At 41.4% G+C, this 20373-nt stretch overlaps 1 protein-coding gene across 1 annotated transcript in view; it reads right to left on the bottom strand.

Moving 5' to 3' along the window:
* The window catches only part of LOC117485263 (protocadherin Fat 4), a 107518-nt gene that overhangs the window by 45411 nt on the left and 41734 nt on the right, over positions 1 to 20373 (bottom strand). Inside the window, exons 2-4 of the mRNA XM_034133836.1 lie at positions 9993 to 10124; positions 2943 to 3204; positions 1971 to 2321 (exon numbers count right to left, since the gene is read on the bottom strand). Coding sequence (XP_033989727.1) covers positions 1971 to 2321; positions 2943 to 3204; positions 9993 to 10124 — 745 coding nt within the window. The remainder of the gene's footprint in view (positions 1 to 1970; positions 2322 to 2942; positions 3205 to 9992; positions 10125 to 20373) is intronic.

Here is a 20373-nt window from a genome sequence, read left to right as displayed (position 1 = left end):
TCTGTATGCGTATAAATAAGGCACTTATATGCGTTATCAAACATGCATTTCCACATATTGTGCATGCAGTAGCGAGAGCTCTGGCTGCTACTACTCTTGTCCTCCAAGTACACGATCCATTCATGTAGCATGACAGATGGCTATCAATAGAGAAACACCACGGCTAACCACTTCCTAAACTGATAGTGTGGTTGTGACGTTTTGGAAACATGTAGTTAAATTGTAAAGTTACAGTGTGACCGAGTACATGGGTGTAGTAATATATCTATCCTTGAAATCAGGCGTAATCTGCAGCCCTCCCCCTGGAAGTGGGGGTTAACATGGGGTTAAATTGAGCGTCTGTAATTCAACTCAACAGGGTATTCATGTGGAAAGCGCCGGCATCTTCCCACACTCCAGAGTGTATTTACAGTATACAAGTAATCCGTTATCAAAACCTTGAGTGATGCTTCCATCCGAGTCGAGGCTATGCCGTCTAGAAACAAAGTCTGGGGGTCGGGGGTCAGGGCTTTAGGAAGTGCTAACAATGGCGGCGTTTTATTTTGACAGTGGAAAGCGGTAAGTATGTATCTGACAGGATGATGTGGTCAGATTATGTGGACAGTGGAGAAAGAAGCCAGACTCTGGTGGAGAGCTAGGCAGCGTATTTCCCAGGAATGTAGGTCACAATAACCACATTAGGTCTGGGTGAAGCGGTAATTACAGCGGAGGAGAGTAGCGGTGACTGTTCAAATACCACACGGCACTTCACAAACACAAAAAGCCCACCACCTGAGACGCAGGAATAACTCAGGCCACTTAATCACACGGTGAAGATGTATTTCATTAAGTCACTCATGCAGGGCGCAAAATAAAAACGAAAAATAAAATGTAGGTTTGTGTAACCGACTGTCATAAAAACAATGACAGGCGCACAATAAATACATCTGCTTTGGCTCACTAACCATTGATTTATACAGTTTGGGAGTACATTACTGCTTCAAACATCCTCAAAGAACTGTTTTCTTTAAATATCCGGACATCTCCAGGATACCAGACTTGATTTATCTTGGATCTAAGTACACATTAAAGTATTTGCTGCCAACTGTTTCTGGTTCTAGTTTATATTTTAAAAAACATTTCATATTGGTGGTTAAATCACACAAAATAGTCATCTGAAGACTAGTATGGAGTCAAATCAGTGCCAAAATGTGGTGATTTGTTTTAGAGTTTGATGGGTAACCATTGTCAAGTTGTCAAGTTAGGAAAAAAAACAGAAACATATTTATTATAAACTTTAAGTTGCACATTTTTACTTTCCTGAGACAAAATAAGAAAAATAAGCCATGAGAAGTTGAAAAGTGGAAAATTAAATCTTCTTTTCATTTTCTGAGATTCTTTTTACGTATAATTTACAATAGATTTTTTACAAAGAATGCATTTTCCAAAAATATAGTTTTCTGTTTTTTGTAGTATTTAAAAAAAATCAGCTTTCTTGAAATCCCTTAACTTGAAATATTATCACTCCTCATAGCAACACTTTAATGCGTATTTATTTTCATATAGCCGCAACATACTCTTTTATCTTGGATCTGTTATTATTAATATTTTTTATTTTATAATTGTGTGCTTACTGGTTTTATTATTATTCTACTTATTTTGATGTTGCCTTTTATCTGCACTGTCCCCTTTGCTGTAACACTCGAAATGTCCCCCCCCCCCCCCCCGCTGTGGCACGAAAAAAAGGATTTCTGATTTCAGAGGAATAAGTAAGTAATCGTAAAGTTACAAAGTATTGTTTTCACTCCAGTATTGATCATCTTTGAATTGAAAAGAAGTTACAAAATAACTAATCGCCCTATTTAATAATAATAATAGATTACATTTGTATAGCGCATTGCAAGGGACCCAAGGCTGCTTTACATGGTGAACAAACAAACAAACAAACAAACAAAAGGGGCAAATAATAAAGTAAAATGAAATGTCCTCACCATCATCATCATCACTGGCCCCCACAGTGACGATGCTGGATCCGGGCGGCAGACTCTCGGAGACAGACGAGCTGTAAGAGCTCGTGTTGAAGACGGGCGGGTTGTCATTCACATCCAGGACGTTGAAATACACTCTGACCGTGCTGGCCTGCCCCCCGCCGTCCCGAGCCTTTGCCGTCAGGATATAGAACCGCTGGGTCTCGTAGTCCAGCGGACGCGTCACGTTGAAGACTCCGGTCACCGGGTTCAAGCGGAAAGTCTCGTCTTCGTCGTCATCTTCCAGCGAGTAGGTGACCTCCCCGTTCACCCCTGAGTCAGAGTCGCTGGCCAGAATAGCCGCCACAATGGAGCCTGGAGGCGAGAAGTTACACTTTATTGAACAAAATAGCTTTAATATATCCACAGGGCTCTTTATCATTGCCACTGTTTCCACCAGTATTGCTTTTTCACTGAACCGAAACCCTTCCATTGATTGTTATTAAACTGATGACCTTTAGACATAATGCAATAACAGCCATGATTAGGTGTTTCGTATTATTACTGGTACATATATCGTAATTAAGTCCTCACTTGAACTCCTGTTGGATTTTCCAAACATATTTTCCTCTTTCTTGTGATTTAAGTGGTGCCAGGAAGTTGTCAGTATTATTGTAAATCCTGCTGGTCGCTGATAGATTTCCATATAAATCAAATATCAGTTACTGTCCCTTTGACCTAATAAACTCTTAATTTTACCCTCACGGAAGATAAAGAGGATTTGGGAGAGCTACCACTGTCATATAAAATATTCGTATAAAACATTTTTCTTATAAACTTCTACTCAGAAGCTGCTCAGATGATTTGAGTTCTTGATGACCTTAACAGAGCTATCTAAGTTCACTCTAAGGACTTTTGCAGAAGATGAAACATTGCCTGTCTACATTATTAGATTCTGGTTTGTTTTACTTACTAACATCTTTGAATGACACTCACCTGACGCCATGTCTTCTGGGATATCAAAAGAATACGTTGCGCGGGAGAACTTGGGCGTGTGGTCGTTGAGGTCCTTCACCGTGATGTTCAGCCTCATGTCGGACGACTGTTTCCCATCGTCAGCACGGACCAGAAGGGAATACTTAGAGCGGCGTTCCCGATCCAGCTTCTTTGTGGCGATCAGGTCTCCGGACTCAGGGTCAATCCGAAAGCTGTCGTCCGCCCCGCTGATGATGGTGTACGTCACAAGAGCATTGGGACCCTGAGGTTAGGAAGACAAAGTAAGATTATAGTTTGAAACTGCAAATAAAGTAACCTCGATTCAAGTCAATCTGCATATTTATTCTGCCTGTTTACGGCACCAAACCTCACATTTTGGAATCAACATTTGTGTTTATGCGGTCATTGTTTCAAATGGATTAGCTCATCGCAAATCAAAAACCGAGACCAAATGTTAGGTCAATATTTGCGGAACTTTTTCCCAGGGTTTAGAGTGAAAAAAGGGGCCAGTAAGTTTGTTGTACTCTTCTGAACCCTGGCTACGGAGCGGAAGAGCATAGTGATTATAGGTATCAAAGGAACTCTATCTGGAAGGAAATCACTTTAGCACAGATGTTAGCGTGTCATGTCTTCAGATCAGACCACCTTCTGTACTTCTCTAGCATGAATGAAACCCTTCGTCAAGGAGACACCACATACATACAAGCATGACAACGACAGGAGAGGAAGGAGAAAACGGATGTAAATGAGTTATACTGCTGATGTGAACAAACATGAAACCAACTCACAACTTTATGATTGTCCCAATATTAAAAAGAAAACACCCTAATTGTAATTTATTTCAGCTTTATTCCGGTGTGAAGGGGATGCAACGGGTTGTTTGTTTTTATTATTTGAAAAATACATGTATACAGTAGTTTGTAACATGTTGAACATTTTACGTAGGATATTCAAACCATCACCTACTTTTTACAGAAAAGAGTCAATTTCAATTTCAATTATGAACACATACAATTGAAAGAAAACTCAGTTTCCACATAAAAATTGAATAAAAATTTAAAATACTTGTCAATATATTATTGAAAGAAGATCATATATAGAAAAATATATATTGGATTTCACAGTATTCTTAAAAACATTGTATTTGCACGGGACAGAGGTTGAGAGTGTGTCAGTAAATTGGAAGATAACTCATAAAATATGACTTCTGGCAGTCAATGAGGCACCAAATTCTTGATATAATGGAGATGTTAGCAGAGCAGCCACTGTGCTTTTACTTGAAGCACATAATCTGTAATAACATGCTTCATCCAAATCAAAAAGAGGTCAGGTCGCACCAGCCAGAGAAATAAAAGCAGCGGCTGAATGGCGACGTTCTGGTGAGTCTGGCTCTCAGTCTTTGAACTTCTGTGAGCTATAGTGTTCCTCTATAAATGCAACTAATAGATCCCCTGTTCCCTCAGACAACTACAAGCGCCGTGACACATGTGATGGCTATAGCGAGAGGCTTTGGAATAGGAGAGCGGGACTGAATGGGATATGACAACTGAATGAGTCTGACGACAGCGCTTGACATTTATATTTGTGCCGGGGACAATAAGAGATCAGACAACTGTCTCACTCTGTGTCTTCTGCCAAAAAGAAAGAAGCAACATCAAAAAGCTACTGCCATTCAGTGCGATGGAGCTCTGGTTACAGCTGGCTAAGCTAAAAGAGACCCTTTCAGCCATGCCTGATGTTTGTGTGATGCTTTTTGATCCTGCCAGGACAATGGGAAGCTTATATGGGGAGGCGCTGCATTAAGCTAATGCTTTATCTACATCTTGACACATTTACTGCCTCGTAGACAATGGCGGTCACATAACAAGCTATATTTTACATGAACTGTATGCATGCAGCAATGTTGGACGGAAACATTAGCTGTCACTCAATTTAATCTCTAGCTCTAAGGCATGTAGTGGTAACACTCACCATGCAATTTACACAATCAACCTCTCGTGAACAATTGCACAGTTGTCTATGGAAAGACACTATTTTGAGCATATTAGCATGAAATTCAAGTTTGTCATGCTTTATTAAAGTCCCTGTTGTTGCGCTGCTAGTCACTACTTAGCCTCTTTGCACTTCTGACGCTCGCGCCTCCTCGTGTAAAGTGTTTCAATTAAATATGTCAGCTTATTTTTATGATGTGTACACTGTAGACATGTAGATTGTTATAGAAAGAAAGGAAGATGTACTTTTATCAATCCTTGAGGAGAAATGCAATCTTTCACTCAGTGTATTTATTGTATACACACATAGGTCAAAATACACACACAAACCAATGCTTGGTAGTGACTGGGACTTGAACTCAGTCTGTATTTAGTCTGACTGGGACTTGAACTGGCGACCCTTTGGTTCCCAAGTCAAGTCCCTGGACTGAGCTACAAAATATGACCCCAAATATACCAAAGCAGTACTTGTCAGAAATGTTGTCTTATTGAAGGAAACAGGTATTGCCGGTTCATATAACTTTTGATTGCATTAACAATCAGTGAACGTTCTACATGCTGCTAGATAAAAGGTGACAGAAAAGTTCGAAAAATAATTAATTTAGCGGTAGATATTTCATTATGTGACTTGATTTGATGATGTAACAGACCGGAATCAAGTTCAATTCTGTCTGTCACAAAGCTACCTTTTTTTCCTCCTCCATGTTCAACAGACCTGGTGCATACTGTAAATGTTAATGCGCCAACATGTCTAGACACGGAGTTCGCTCGCCAACATTTTTAGTAGAAGTCAATATCGAAAGGCCCAGTTCATGCTTGCTCTTATCTCTTTCCCGAGGCTTGTTTTTATGACGGATAAAACCTCCGTCTCCTTGACCCGGCCTCTCATTGCATTACCAGAGACCCGGTCAGACATCCAGGCCCAGTAAAAAAAAAAAAGGACAAGGACGACGGAGCGAGGCACCGCACATCTAAAGATCCTGCTGTCATCAATCAGTGGCTCTAGATCTGGCAATCCCATCAGCCACCTGGGCCGAAGTCCGGAACCCAACACCCGCAGTTTGCCAATTAATTTTCTGATAGGGTTCAAAGGCAGAGCAAAGGGAGGTGGGAGAGCAGGAGGTCCAGCTCGGCCACAGTCCAACACACACACGTACATGCATTAAAGGGGACCTATTATGCAAAATCCACTTGTTTATGTCTCTTCTACATCAACATGTGTCCCCTCTTCTTCATGTCTCTTCTACATCAACATGTGTCCCCTCTGTGTAAAGAGACTCTGAAAGTTTCAGGAAAAAAGATTCTTTCTCTTTTTGTCCTGATCCATTTATATAAAAACCTATCTGAAAATGAGCTGATCAGATTTTGGCCACTTTATGATGTCATAACGATTTTTTTGGCTTGTGTAACCATTAGCCAATCAGCAACCAAGGTAACCCCCCCCCCCCCCACACACCTTATCACCTGAATCTCCTCCTAGAGCACCATTGAGTTAATTTTAACCAAATATCTCTCAGAGGGGCGTGGGGAGGGGCTCCTTATTTTCATCTAAAGTAACAGACAGAGAATCAGCACTTTGGAAACAGGGCTGAAACAGAGGGGATTATGGGATGCTGCAATGATCTGTTTGGTGTTTCAGCCAATCAGAGAGAGGCTCTGTATTTATCTGAGACCTATAATATATTGATGAAAAACAGTATAATAGGGGACCTTTAAGATCTCTCAAACTCATACACTTGCACACTGGTTGCCCTCTTGACCTTGACTGAAGGGTTTGACTACTTTACAGCTTTGGTTGTTTGGGAAGGGGGGGCTGACCAATTAAACAGCAGCAGCGTCCCAGGGAGCATCGTACCAGACGGGAGCAGGAGGAAACTCATTTAGCAGATGAGTGGTTTTTGGGAGCAAGCAGTGAGAAGTGAGAGGTGCGAAGCAGACAGCGCCGGCGGGGATAGTGAGCTTCCTGTATGCAACAGTACCGAGAAGTCAGGCCAATCATAATACAGACAAGCTGAAAAACAAGCAACGTGTTGTCACTGAGAGCTCAGATAGAAAGCCTTTAAAAGGGTTAGATGGACCGACCGGACGCACTGCTGCTTTGTAAATCTGTTTTCAACGCGTTAAAAACTGCGAAAAATATACTCGCAGTGGTTGTGTAAGCCTCTGGAACACATTACTGTTCATTTGAGGATAAGCTGACTTTTAGAGACCACTCCTAAAACAACCATTGTTGCACTTTTCTTTATGAAGAAGGTTTTTTTTTACCTGTGACATATTTTCCACATTAGGTCAGAATTCTAATAAAACAACAAAGTATTTTCCAAAGGCAGATTTTTTTCCTCAAACGAGGTGAGAAACATTTGCAGAGAGGCCTCGCTGCATCAGACAAACGTTTTTTATCGATTTTCTTTCAACCCTACTGAACTCTCTTTCTTCTTTTCGGGGTGGGAATGGACATAGCGGAACAAAACGGATGCGTAAGAAACAGCATTTTAATACCCTCACACATGAATCCCACATGTAGCACTGTTAAATTGGGAGGGATCATTATGATGTCTGAATTCAGCCGTCAGCTGGCCAACAGCTTGCACTCTTGGCTACTCTGCACAGGCTCACACATGTGGCTTTCTCAACGAGGGCTCCAGTGCGTTCTGTGCGCTTAGTGTCAGCGCAACTTAAGTTTCCTGCGTTAGGATGTGGGCAAAGACTTGGCTGGCCTCGTATCTGGCTCCCAGTGAGAGCTGGAATGAAGTACAGGCTTCTATTTAGCAGCCTATTCATGGCAGATCTGAAGTTTGGAGTAAACATCTCTAGAATCTGTAGGCCTAACAAGGCTCCTCTGCAAGTGTCCTTTTCATTTGAATCTCTGCCTTGTAAGCAAAATGCGGATTCTCTTGAAGATCTTTAACTTGATCATTTGTGAAGATATGCGTGCGTGCGATTGAAGGAATAAATGCTTATTTCTCTACAAATTACAAAAAGCTTAAGTTACAGATCACAGCTCAGGCTAACACTCAGGACAAATGGAACAACAGTGCATTTTATTTCAAGACCATCTGCTGTTAAGATCGAAACTGTGAATAGTTGGCGCTAAAAAAAGAAAATAATCAAATAACGTCCTTAGAATTACGGTCAAAATAGTATTCGGACAAAAGGAAAAATGACCAGAAGTGAGAGTTTGTCAAACTTTTCTCACAATCGGAGCAGAGAGACGGGGGTGAGGGTAACAGCTGTGCAATAAAAGACGTGCGGCCTCATAAGTTCAACATCAAATTTGAGTTCATTCTCACTCTTTGTAATCTCTCTCCCCTCTATGACCTGACTTTTTCCATTCTCTTCCACTGTGTCCTTTGGCTTGGGTGAGGCACCGCAGACCTCGGAGATGCCGACTGGGCCTGCGTTTGACTCACTGCAGGATTTAATGTCCGTATCCTGCCCAAAGCAGCGAAAGATGGAGCCTTTAACTAATCGAGAGTGATCCCGGTGATGTAATATGAACTATGGAGGCCGCGGAGGGACTATCAGAGCGGCTGGACGCAAAATCAATCGCTGTCCGCTCTCCTTCAGGCTGTGTGACACCAGTGGCCTCGACGTGTCTCTGATAACGTCAACACGAGACAGAAAAGGACAATTCTGTGTGTGTGAGTGAGTCCATAAAAGAAAAATGTATGACGACAGATTGCTTCGAAGAGGTCTTTTTGTTTGTGTTGCTCTGTGAAGCTGCCTCGGCCACTTTGTGTCACTGTGTTGGAAGGAAAAGTAAAGTAGTGTTTTCCAAATAATTTATGAACTGTTAAGTCTGAAAAGTGTGATGCCTGAACATTTCCCAGAGTCCAAGGCGACGTCTTCAATTGCAAAGTTTTGCAAGACCATTGGCAAACAACAGTAGGTGTGTTTGCTTTGACAAATAGGCTCTAATGGATTATCAAAACTGTTGATTATATTCCCACCATCAATTAATTCATGAATTCAACTATTATTTCACTCCTACTCTGTATGTGTTTTTCGCAATACGTTTGTCTTAGCACTTCTAAACACCTCTTAATGAAAAACCCACAATGTACCGCTTGTAAATGTCATTCTCTTTCACCATTTGTATTGGTTTAATTTGTGTTATGTCCTATATATATTCATGTTGCATTGTTGGAGGAGCCTGTGACTTAAAGTGGACCTATCATGCTATATTTGAATAATATAGTGTAGGACCATACCTATATAAGGCATATTTATACTTTTTTCTTTTCAAAATACCAAACAGATCATGCATTTTAGCCATGCCTCATTTTGCTCAATTTGACATTTTTTAGCTCTGTTTTTGCAAGGGCAGATTCAGTGAGAACAGCACCACCTACAGGCCTGGCATATGTACTACAGCGTCTCCAGCGCTTTCGAACGGCAATGGCCGTGGCTGTCTCCTCCTGATTGGTGGAGTTGGCCCAATAGCCGTAGCGCCACCGTCCTGGCGTCAGGACAGTGTTCAAATCTGGATCAGTTTTTATCAGATCCGTTGCAGCCCCTTTTTTTAGAGATTTGGGTATGGAGGAAAATAGAGAGGGTTGTGTTTTCTGACACTTGGTGAGTTCCCTGGAACACCGGGGACACATACTCATGTATAAAAGACGTACAAAAGTGCATTTTGCATGATAGGTCCCCTTTAAGTTTTTCATTGCCATATCTACACTGAAGCTATGTACACATGACAATAAAGCCTTGAATCTTGAATCTAATGTTCATATGCGCTAAATTCCCATTATCCCTAGAATGCTCTCAATGTTGTTTCAATCTGCCCTGAGTAGCTACAACTCCTTCGGCATCAATGTGGTCCAACGTAAAGATATTAAATGTTGACCAAGCGTCATTTCATTATTGACAGCTGCGTTGGCCGTAAAATTAAATTAGAATCTATAGCGGTTTCGACACTGTCGGAACAAAAATGTAGAGCTTATTTTCTATTTGAATCACTCCCAGGATATCTATTCAGAAGGCAGTGGAGTGGAAAACGGGCACAGCAAAGTATAAAAACACTGTCAGACAGAAAAGAAACTGAGGGAGCCATTACCTTGTCTGCATCCGTGGCTGTTAGCTGCATTATCTTGAAGCCATCTCCAACGTTCTCCTCAATGGTCACATCAAGAATGTCATTAGGGAAAACAGGAGGGTTGTCATTGACGTCCTGGAGCGTGATCTCCACCTGCAGAGCAAGAATAAACAACCACAGTTTCCGTTAAAGCTCTGTCAAACTCGGCCTGCTCCAGCTGTTAAGATCGCTGCAAAGAAAAACAAAAAAAACGTGTCCATCTTCTTGGATTTCAGATGATGATGAAGAAGCTGCACAAGAAGGGGGAAGTTATAATTCTCAGACTCCAGAGAGGCTGGAGAGGGAAAGCTGTGAGATAATGAAGTGTGGTATATTGACTTGAAGGGTCAAAAACTGAAGGGACTGAAACATTACTTTTCCCTAAGTTCATTTATTTGGATTCAATAGGCTAGTAGTCTGCATTTCAAAGCTATAACACAGTACATGTATTTTTAGATTGATGGATTGATGTGTCTATGTTTTTTGCCATAGAATTTTGGTCAAAGTCAAAATAGCAATTGGAAGAAAAGAGAGGTAGAAACTAAACTGCAGTGATTAGCCAAAGCTAATTACCCTATTTTCCAGTTTCCTGTCATTGCAAAATAAATGTAGCTGCCTTAAAAACCTTAGTCATTGAGTCTGTTAAACCATAAAAGCTGCAGCTAAATTTAACCATAACAGTCAGGAAGCTCATTTATCCACTTCTTCCTACCTGTTTTCTTAGAATTGAATAATCAGTGTTGATGCTCAAATTCCTGAGTAATTGAGTTTGTTTAACTACCGAAATCAGGAAGTAGTTAAATGTAATAAAAATTGAGTAAAAGAAACACCTGACAATCTTAAAGATACGCCTACTGTAGCAGTCACTGCTATCTCTGTCCAAACTCTATTGAATTCATGTGACTGGAGGTGATAAGCTGCCTTTTAAACACCTATCTAAACTAATTTAGTTTAAGATAAATGCAATAGAGAAGAAAGCTGAGAAACAGGATCTTTAGTTTGTTGATAGTACTGTAGTATAGAAGGAGCATTAGTACCGCTCCATATACAAAGCCAACATAAACCAACATAAACTAACATATCTAGACAAATGCATAACGGGTCTATGGTGGAACTCATTTACCCTCGTCACTGGAGCTCATGGAGAATTTACAATTTACAAATTCAGTTGAGGCTCCTTTCCGCAGAGAGTTACAGTAAGCGTAACAGTAGAGCAAACTAACTGCAGCTCAGGGATTTTCACTTTCATGTCTTAGAGGGAAAAATAAACACACATTACTGTAGACCACAGACCCCCCATGTGGATAAACGTTGTGCCATATAGTGAGACTTGTTCTGATAACCTAAATGTAAGAGAGACGCAAGAGCGGTAAGAGTCAAACCTATGATTAGATCAATTGTTTATATAAATTATGTCATTTCAGTAAATCAAAGTGACGTTTAACTTTTCCTCATTTTTACAAAAAGACCATGTGAGCCACCTCAAAGATCCCCAACGGTTTTTCCACAACACTTGGAGAACCCTTCATCACCAGCATAGCTTCAGGGAAATACTACAAGGTATTTGGAAAGCCTTTTCTGTTGTTCATAATTGAAGGACCCATAGTTCAATTGAAGGAAATGTTAATACTACAGCATCACTTTTTTAGACAATAGAGAGTTTCCAGCCTTGTGGGACCAAATTGGGGAAGGCCATTTCACCAGGACAATGCCCCGATGCAGCAAAGCAAGAATGAGAAGTGTGACTGGCTGTATCCCCTCGTACTAGAAGAGCATTAGCTTTAAACAAAGTGCAATCATTTGTACATCAAATATATGTTATTTTACGGTCTCAAATGGACTCAGAGAAACCGACCACAAGCATCCACCTCCAGTAAAGGAGGACAGTTAATCAGTAACACAAGCTCAGCTATGCAAATGTCTGACGGAAAGTGGAAACCCTGGAGACAGTGAGAGTGAGACATTTACGGTTTCAGATGTTCTCTGTCTAGTGTGGCAATATTACATTTCCAATCATATCCCACAACTTAAACTGCAGTCCCCTCCACCTCATCCGCTAACCCAACTATGCATTTCAAAGCCAGTAAACATGGCTCACTTTTGAATCATAACAGACATTTTGCTGCGCGTTCTCTGTTTATTGACACTATAAATATGGAAAAGCCGTGTTTAAATTCTCCAGCGATAGGATCTCCATTAATGTTGACAGTGATTATGGTAATTCTTGTGTCGGCATCACAAGATGCTTCAACCTCTCTTTCACAAACCCCTGAAACCCGCACAGATGAAGCTACGTGTTAGTGAGATGAGATAGGAAATGGGAAAAGAACAGTTGTCAAATGTGTACAATGGGTGCAGCTTTTGGAGGCAACAAAAGTTTCCCAGCAGGCATTTATAGAGCAGACAATAGGCCTCAAGGCTGTACGAGCACCAAGGTGGGGGGTCAGATACAGCGGCCTATTCATACCCGGCCATTGACAGGAAAAGCAGACTTTGCATGTCGCCACAAACAGTAGCAGGAAACTATTCGTAACAGCTGCCACAGACCCCTTTTTGCGAAAAGCTCAGTTCATTAAAGATGACCCAGAACAAAAAGCTTGAGGGAGACGCAGCTGAAATGGTGTCAGAGTCTGGCTGAATAAAAGATGCTCCTCGCTGTGTACAGCTATGACACCGACTGCAGCGCGGCAAGTTTCCGTCTGGCCGCAATTACAACAAATCATCACAGAACACTCGTCTGTTCTGCTGGTGCCAGGACGAGGATGTTGTCCACTTATTAAACTGACTCCGAGTTGGTGTCTGCATGAGCGGAGATAATTACAGAAGAACAAACCGGATTATGTCCTGGGCACCAACGATGCAAGAGGCTCATAAACAAGCCACAGTGACAGCGGCTCGCGACTCAACTTGAGCCGAGGGACCGGGGCAAAGTCAACAAACAATGAATATTTATCTCCCGCCCTGTGTGTCCCCTTGATGTGTAAATAATGCAAGGCCCACTTCTGAGGAGAGAACTAATTAGGGTAGAAGTGCAGTTTTGAGAAATAATTACGCCTCACGCTTCCAGTTTGCATTACCCAGGCTCCCACGGGACACGGATATATCAAAGAGCTTTGGTGAAACACATTCAGTGGAGGAAGAGGAAGCAAGGTCAGGGGGGGGGGAGGCTGAGAGAAGAAGGAAGAGAGGTTTTGTTCGCGCTACCTGTCTGTGGCCGACCCAGATGCCCCGGCAGAGGCAGGTGAAACACATTAGTTTACAAGGTAAAAGATTGTGTTTCACGAACTACTGTTTCAAGTTGCAGGTGCTGCTAACTGGCTGCCAGGGTTTTATTATTTATGGGGAGGTATGAATGATTCACGCGTCAAGTGGTTCCTGAGCGCTGACGATTATGAGACCTTAAGTGATGGAAGGTATTTGTCCAAGAGGTTGAGACTGGACCTCGAACCCAGCAGCGATAATTCATCTTGTCACAAAATTCCCAGAGCATATATGATAAACGCAGGACTGACAGGTGGGATAACTTAGATATCTGATGTAATCATGTAGGCATTTCATTCATATAATTCAAATGTAAAGACTCACTTCTGCCATATAACAGAAAATATATATTTTTCCCAACCTCCGTAGTATTTAGCCATGCACATCATTTTGTACTAATGTTCCGAGGTCTTGAGATATCTTCTACTTCTGCTGTGACCCCAATATAAATGAGTAGAATGTTTTTTATTTGTGTTGTGCTCAAAGCATACACTTGAACAAATCAGCAGAAACGTGTCTTCTGGTAAAAATGCCCCAGTTTCACGGGATTTTTCCCTGACTTTACTTCCCACTAAGAAATAGTCCATTTGAAAACTGTTAAAGGAGAGGATTATGACCAAAAGGTAACCAAAACATTGATTCTGAAAATATATGCTGCTTTTAAGTTTCTTTAATGTCATTTGTATTGCTGTGAGGGGCATAGGAAATCACATTAACCTCCACTGAATGGGGGTGGAAGCAGGAGTATTGGCAGATGACACCAAAAGTATCTGTGTGGATAGGGCTGGTTATAAAAACCCAGTATGTTTTTGTAATTTGGGTAAACTGACCTTTAAAAAGTAACTAAGTCTTGCCGCATCCTTCCCACGTTGTATTACTAACATGCTACATTTAGCCATCTCCATCTTTAGAAAGACTTACTTGTGGAAGCAAAGCAGACATCAAAGAGACATTTACCTCAAGAGTAACAGAATATACCAAAAAGGATTCTTTCATCCCACAACATTTGAATATCTGGAGTTAGAAACAGAAACAGTTCTGGTTACAACTGAAGGTAAAAGCATTACCTGCGTCCCTGAGAACACAAATGTTTCCCCGAAATCTAAAAAGTGGAAGTAGCACAGGTTTTCATGTTTCCCATTAAAACTTCTCATACATTCTGCCAAAACCTCAGACGTACCGTCAGACAGATAGATGGAAGAAAAGTTGCAGCAGAAGCAAGAGATCTTTTATTTGAGGACAATCCCATGTAGGCTGTGCACATATTCTGTCAGTTACCCAATCACTTATTTCTAATAACCGGTAGAAAGTGGGATTAATGAAGAGAGGAATGGTTTGCATTACAGATGAGTAATACGGTGCCGGCTTGCTCCATTGAACACAGTTATAGTCTCAGGGCAAAGGCTGAAACTCACATCATTAGCTCTAAACATTTCTTCCAAAGCCGAAATAAATGTGAACTCTGAGTGCAACCGATGCACAGTTGGCCTGTAAAATGTTGAGCTCATCTGTTCGTAAAAAGGGGAGCAGGGTGCGCCCGTTGCAGGAAACAATCATTTCAAAAATGATTAAATGTCTCATTAGATGCTGTTGACGACTTAGGGTCAAGGGTTGGGGGAAGCACCGACTTCCAGCTCTCGTTACAGTTGGCCTCTGAGATTGAACGATTCCACTTCATCCATTTTTTACCGATGAGCACATGAGTCCGTTGGAACAAATGTGTCAAAAAGAAACTGGGATCAGAAGCCTATTCCAAATGTAACACCTTTCCATAAAGCCAAAGCCAGAATAATGTGCTGTAAAAAGGAGTTACTCAGGCTTTGGCACAGTATAAACAACCTAATGGCACATAGGAATTTTTGCAATGCCATAAAACAGAGTCAACACTGAAAGCCTTTAAAACGTGCTGATTCAACTACATATGAATAATATACAACCAAATCTAATCCAATCAGAGGTATGATGTGCTGTTTGTTTACAAAGACATGATGGTTATCTAAGGTTACATTGGTCCAATGCTCAGCTGGGGCCTTGTGTAACATGAGGACCTTGACCGAGTTGAAGGTTGGTAGCAGAGTATTCTAACAGAAGCAGAAAAACACACTGCTGTGCTTCTCTGAAGGGAACAGGGGAGTCATCGTTGGACCTTCTTAGACGCAGATGGAGAGGTTTCATCTCTTCCAACCACGAAACATTTGAAGAACCGCACCCTAGCAGATCAGAAAGGACGTCCAAACTCATTCCCACGACTGCTTCAACAAAGAAATAAACTCCCAGCGGCTTCTGACTACATCCCTGCACATCGGAAAATCATACTATGCGGAAAAGTGCCGGCTCTTTTTAAGAGCAACTGTATTGTACTGAGAAATCTGTCATCCTCTCAACTTTGAAAATGGATTACTGACTGTCTAGAAAAGCCCAGACCCATGACTGTGTTTGCCTTGCTTAATCTGAAAACCGTATGGTTTGATTCACACACATCTGTGTAAGAGAAAAAGTGGGTGACAAAATGCCACATTCAATAAAAGGAATTTCCTGCAACTCTCAAGATATGCAGACAAAGACCTTTGCTATTTAACTTAACCCCAACTTCTTTCTCTACCTCTCCTTGTGGTTGTTTCAAATGTTTAGATATAACATCATAGACACTTGGTTCCAGATGTATGGGGAGCTGAAGAACTGATAGGTTCAGCCGGTCAAAGACAATGCAAGCTCTGCTCAGTCTTTACACAACAAAAGGAAACACAACAAAAAAATGAAGGAAAGGTCAAAGTGATCTCAGCAGTACGGTTATTTTAACACGTGTACAATTGCAACCGGCTCCATCTGTCAAACAAACGCCTGCAGAGTAATTCATCTTCCAACCGCAGTCATCAGACCCGGCAAAGTGCATGCGCTCTGGAGACAGGAATTTGAGCGTGCCGGAGATGGGAATGTGCCCGGGAAAAAGCAGACAAAGCTGGACGCCAGCCAAACCTCAATGCACTGTGCGAGAGAGAAGTAAGGATACGATCATATCCCCCTCGATTCCCCCCAAAATCATATGCAGTCCCATGGAAAGAAAAAAACAGAGCGAGATAGAGTCAGACAAAACAAAACAGGAGGGCCTGCAAACCATCACAAAGCACCTTGGCCTCGTGTAACCAACAAGGGGAGAGAGAGGACAGACAACGTTGGACAAGTGGTTTTAATAAAGGGGATCACTGTCCTCTCTGCGGACCACTTCACCAACTGTTAAGAGATTGTTTGTCCACAGCAAACCTCTTCGAGCCCCTGGCGAATTCTTGCCAAGCGCGGTTCCCTCTGAGCATTTCTGATGGGATATATTATCCAAAATAACGCATGACCCACCAGGTCATCAGGACCAGGGTTTTGTTTCAGAGATTCTGGGCTCTCTGACATCTCCACACACAGGAGAGTGGAAACAAATCGTGATTGATTGCCGTTTATAATGGCGCCATATCCGGACATGAGTAGTGCAAACTGGGTTTTTTCTTTACTATAAACATCCATAACTCTCTCGCTCTCCTTGCTACCTGAGTGAGTTGGATGGAAAGTTGAATTAGACCTTGTGCAAGATCAGAGTGGAGCTAATGGCGGCTAAAGATTTCCTTGAAGCTGGAGAACAATTCAAAGCCATCACTGAAATGACCATAGCCTATTAAACGCGGCGTGTTCTGTATCCCTGGATTAAGAGGTTAGATGAACATCAAAACAAGCATTTTCTGCTTCTTGTGAGATGAAAGGTAAAAAACAAAAATAATTAGCCTATTTGTGAAAAGTATGCTTTTAAGATGTAAGGAAAGAAATGTTGTATGTATTTTTTTTTTATCAGTTATCTGTCTGTGTTTTAAGGACTTCTTGAAAAATGGAAGGAGACCATGACTGGAGTCCATGTTGGTGCCACTGACTCTGCGTGAGTCTACGTTCTTATCACATGCGCTTTCTCCACTATTACCTACAATTATGGCATTTGAACCATGCAAAGGAGATAAACTAAGAAACAAAACACTTTGAAATGTCTAAAAGAAATCTCAAAATACATTAAAAACACAAAGGTTTTTCTGATATTAACCATTTCTGGAACTGATTACCAGATCTGACACAGATTTGATGGGTATGACCATGTTTGGATACTATATATTTGAGTATAAATTGTTGTACTTCTGATGCCGTGGTTGCCACATTGCTGAACATAACGATTTATTCAACACAAGATAAGCTCATTTGCAGTTTTCTGATAACACTGTCAGATTTTAAGTAGCCGCCCCGTGCTAAACTTGATGGCGATGCATTTTCACAAAGGATAAGAGGTAAGAAAATGTTTTCCAGCCAGTACAGTAACCCTTTAACTGATATCAAGGGAGGGAAAATCCCCAGAGATACAGCTTTCATCCGACAGCCCAAACATGAAGAATTGCTACAGCTTTTACTCTCCAGGTGTATAATGAAGTTGTCAGACTCAGCAAGACCTGGACCACTTACAAAATATATAGCTTACAAGTTAATATATCAATCATTTCGCACACAAAAAAGGGAGTATTTATATATTACACTGTTCGTTTCAACTTGCAAAGGAGTATTTTCCAATGTGGTTGGTACATCTCCAAATGAGAGATTTTAGAACCACTGGTGAAGTCCAAAAAATAATATAATTGTCGTCTTTTGATTCAAATGTGATGTGATTTGTCTGGAGCCAGAATAAACATACATAAGACGTGGTGATTGTTCCAGATGGCCCTGTTCTGCTCTTAGCCTTTACATCAGTGATATTTTAACAGATACATGCTGAATCAAACATCTTCCTCTGAAGCCAGCGTTTATTTCCAAGACTTCTAGGAGATCTGCGAGAGCTTTAAAAGACTATTATGGCATCCATTTCATAGTTGCTGTCGACCAGTGATAAATGCATGAGATTTACAGGAGCTGGGGGGGGGAATAAAGAGACATTAGCATAGCATTTCAGTCTGGATTCGACCTCATTACCATCAAGTAATGTCTGTGGTGACATTTCCCCCCTGCAGAAAGCTAATTCTTAAACCTAGAGATCTAGGTTAAATAATTAGCCTACTGTAATGATGTTTGTGACTGATTTGATTATCAATTCATTAGATCTGGTTTCCATTATGCCCAGCCTTTGGTTGGGAGTTCAGACGGCATCAAAGGAAATGTTGTTCCCAGACTATTTCCCGTCTACTTGTTTGTTTGTGACTGGGTTTTGATCGAGGAAATGTGTCCCCATTTAGTTCCAGCAAGACAAAATACAAACATTTGTCTTTGAGGGTTTCCAGTGATAATATATTAGCACATGTCCAATAAAGAAGACTGCTGTAAGAAGAATGCCAGATTTTATGTCACAGAGTTCAGTTTTATAATAAACGTTTCCCCTTAAAGTGGACCTATTCTGCTATATTGGAAAAATATATTGTAGGGCCATACCTATACAAAACATGTCTGTGAAGTTTTTTGCTTAAAATACCAAACAGTTCACCCATTGTAGCCATGCCTCATACTGCTCAAACCCCTCTTTTGCAGCCCTGTTCGAGGAACGCGGATTTTGGGTCCTTAGCTTGAAAAAATAAATAAGAGGAGGCGGAGCTAATGCCTGATCAGAATTCTACCGGAGATAAAGTTAAATTCTGTTGTGATAAAACGCCATCCTGTTCTAAACCACATCAAGGATTATTTCTGAAACAGTATGGAGATCAAATTCTTTTTCTCTTGCAGGTTTATCACAAGGTGAGTTCCTTTCTTTATTTCCTGCTTTTTAAACACATGTGCTCTACAGTACAGGTTAGCTCTGAGTGTTAGCGAGGCTTGCTAATGTAAACAAAGACGAGATTATGTCCAAAACACGTCAGGCATTGTTTCTGATAGCAACTTTCTGTGGGTCCGCTGCCGATTTGACGTCAGATCGGCAACAAATCTGTATCCGCTCGTTGTACCCCCGTTTTTAAAAGATTTGGGTACGGAGGAAAAGAGGGTTTTATTTTCTGACGCTGCGTGAGTTCCCCGACACACCGGGGATACATATTTATGTATAAAAGGCATCACAAAGTGCATTTTGCATGATAGGTCCCCTTTAAGTTGAACTGAACAGAGTTCTTTATGAAAGAAAATGCTGAGGTGAGTATAGAAAGAAGATGATACTTAACTGCTGTTTACTTCATTTAAACAAGTGAAGGAGTGGAAGACGGCTAGTCAGAAACAGGAATGTAAGTGCATATGTGTTGGTGTGTGTGTGTGTGTGTGTGTGTGTGTGTGTGTGTGTGTGTGTGTGTGTGTGTGTGTGTGTGTGTGTGTGTGTGTGTGTGTGTGTGTGTGTGTGTGTGTGTGTGTGTGTGTGTGTGTGTGTGTGCGTGTGTGTATGTGACCAGCGATGTGGAAACCAGCTTTAATTTAAAACAGGACTGGGATTGTTGTGTGAACAGCTCCAGGCACCCCCAGTAGCCCCTGTTTATGTGACAAAACCCTGAAAACATTAATGTTGGGAGGAGCAACATGGTGGGGGTGGGTAGGGTAAGGTATATGTGAGTCTGTGTGTGTGTGTGTGTGTGTGTGTGTGTGTGTGTGTGTGTGTGTGTGTGTGTGGGTGTGGGTGTGTGTGTGTGTGTGTGTGTGGTGGTGTGTGGGTGTGTGTGTGTGTGTGTGTGTGTGTGTGTGGTAACGGAGGGTAATGCAGTAGTTGAACTTGTGGCTGACCTGTGCTCCAGAAGAAGCCCAACAACCACCCAAAGCTTCTGCTGATTAGGCTAGAAATAAGATAGTAGCTTGAATGATAGTTTGGAACAATGGACATGTTGATAATGGCCAATTCTGTAAGCACTTATCAGGGTTAGGGGTTAGGGTCAGAGGGCTGGTTTACCATTTTGAGAAATATGCTTGTTGTTGCTCTTGGTGAGAGTTAGATAAGAACTATAGAATGCTATGTATGTTGCGTGTGGAGTGAGAGCAGGGCAGTGGTAAGCTTAGTTTAGCATAAAAACTGAAAAGACAAACAGAAATGTGAAAACAACAATTTTGGGTTCTAGGAGAGTTATGTGGTGAAACTACTTCTGACCAAAAACAGTTCATACATCCCGCTGCTGCAGCTGTTTTTTCT

This window comes from Trematomus bernacchii, unplaced genomic scaffold (genome assembly GCF_902827165.1).
Source record: "Trematomus bernacchii unplaced genomic scaffold, fTreBer1.1, whole genome shotgun sequence".
Taxonomy (NCBI): domain Eukaryota; kingdom Metazoa; phylum Chordata; class Actinopteri; order Perciformes; family Nototheniidae; genus Trematomus; species Trematomus bernacchii.
Note: the sequence above shows the minus strand (reverse complement) of the source record. Positions and strands in the feature narration are given on the sequence as shown.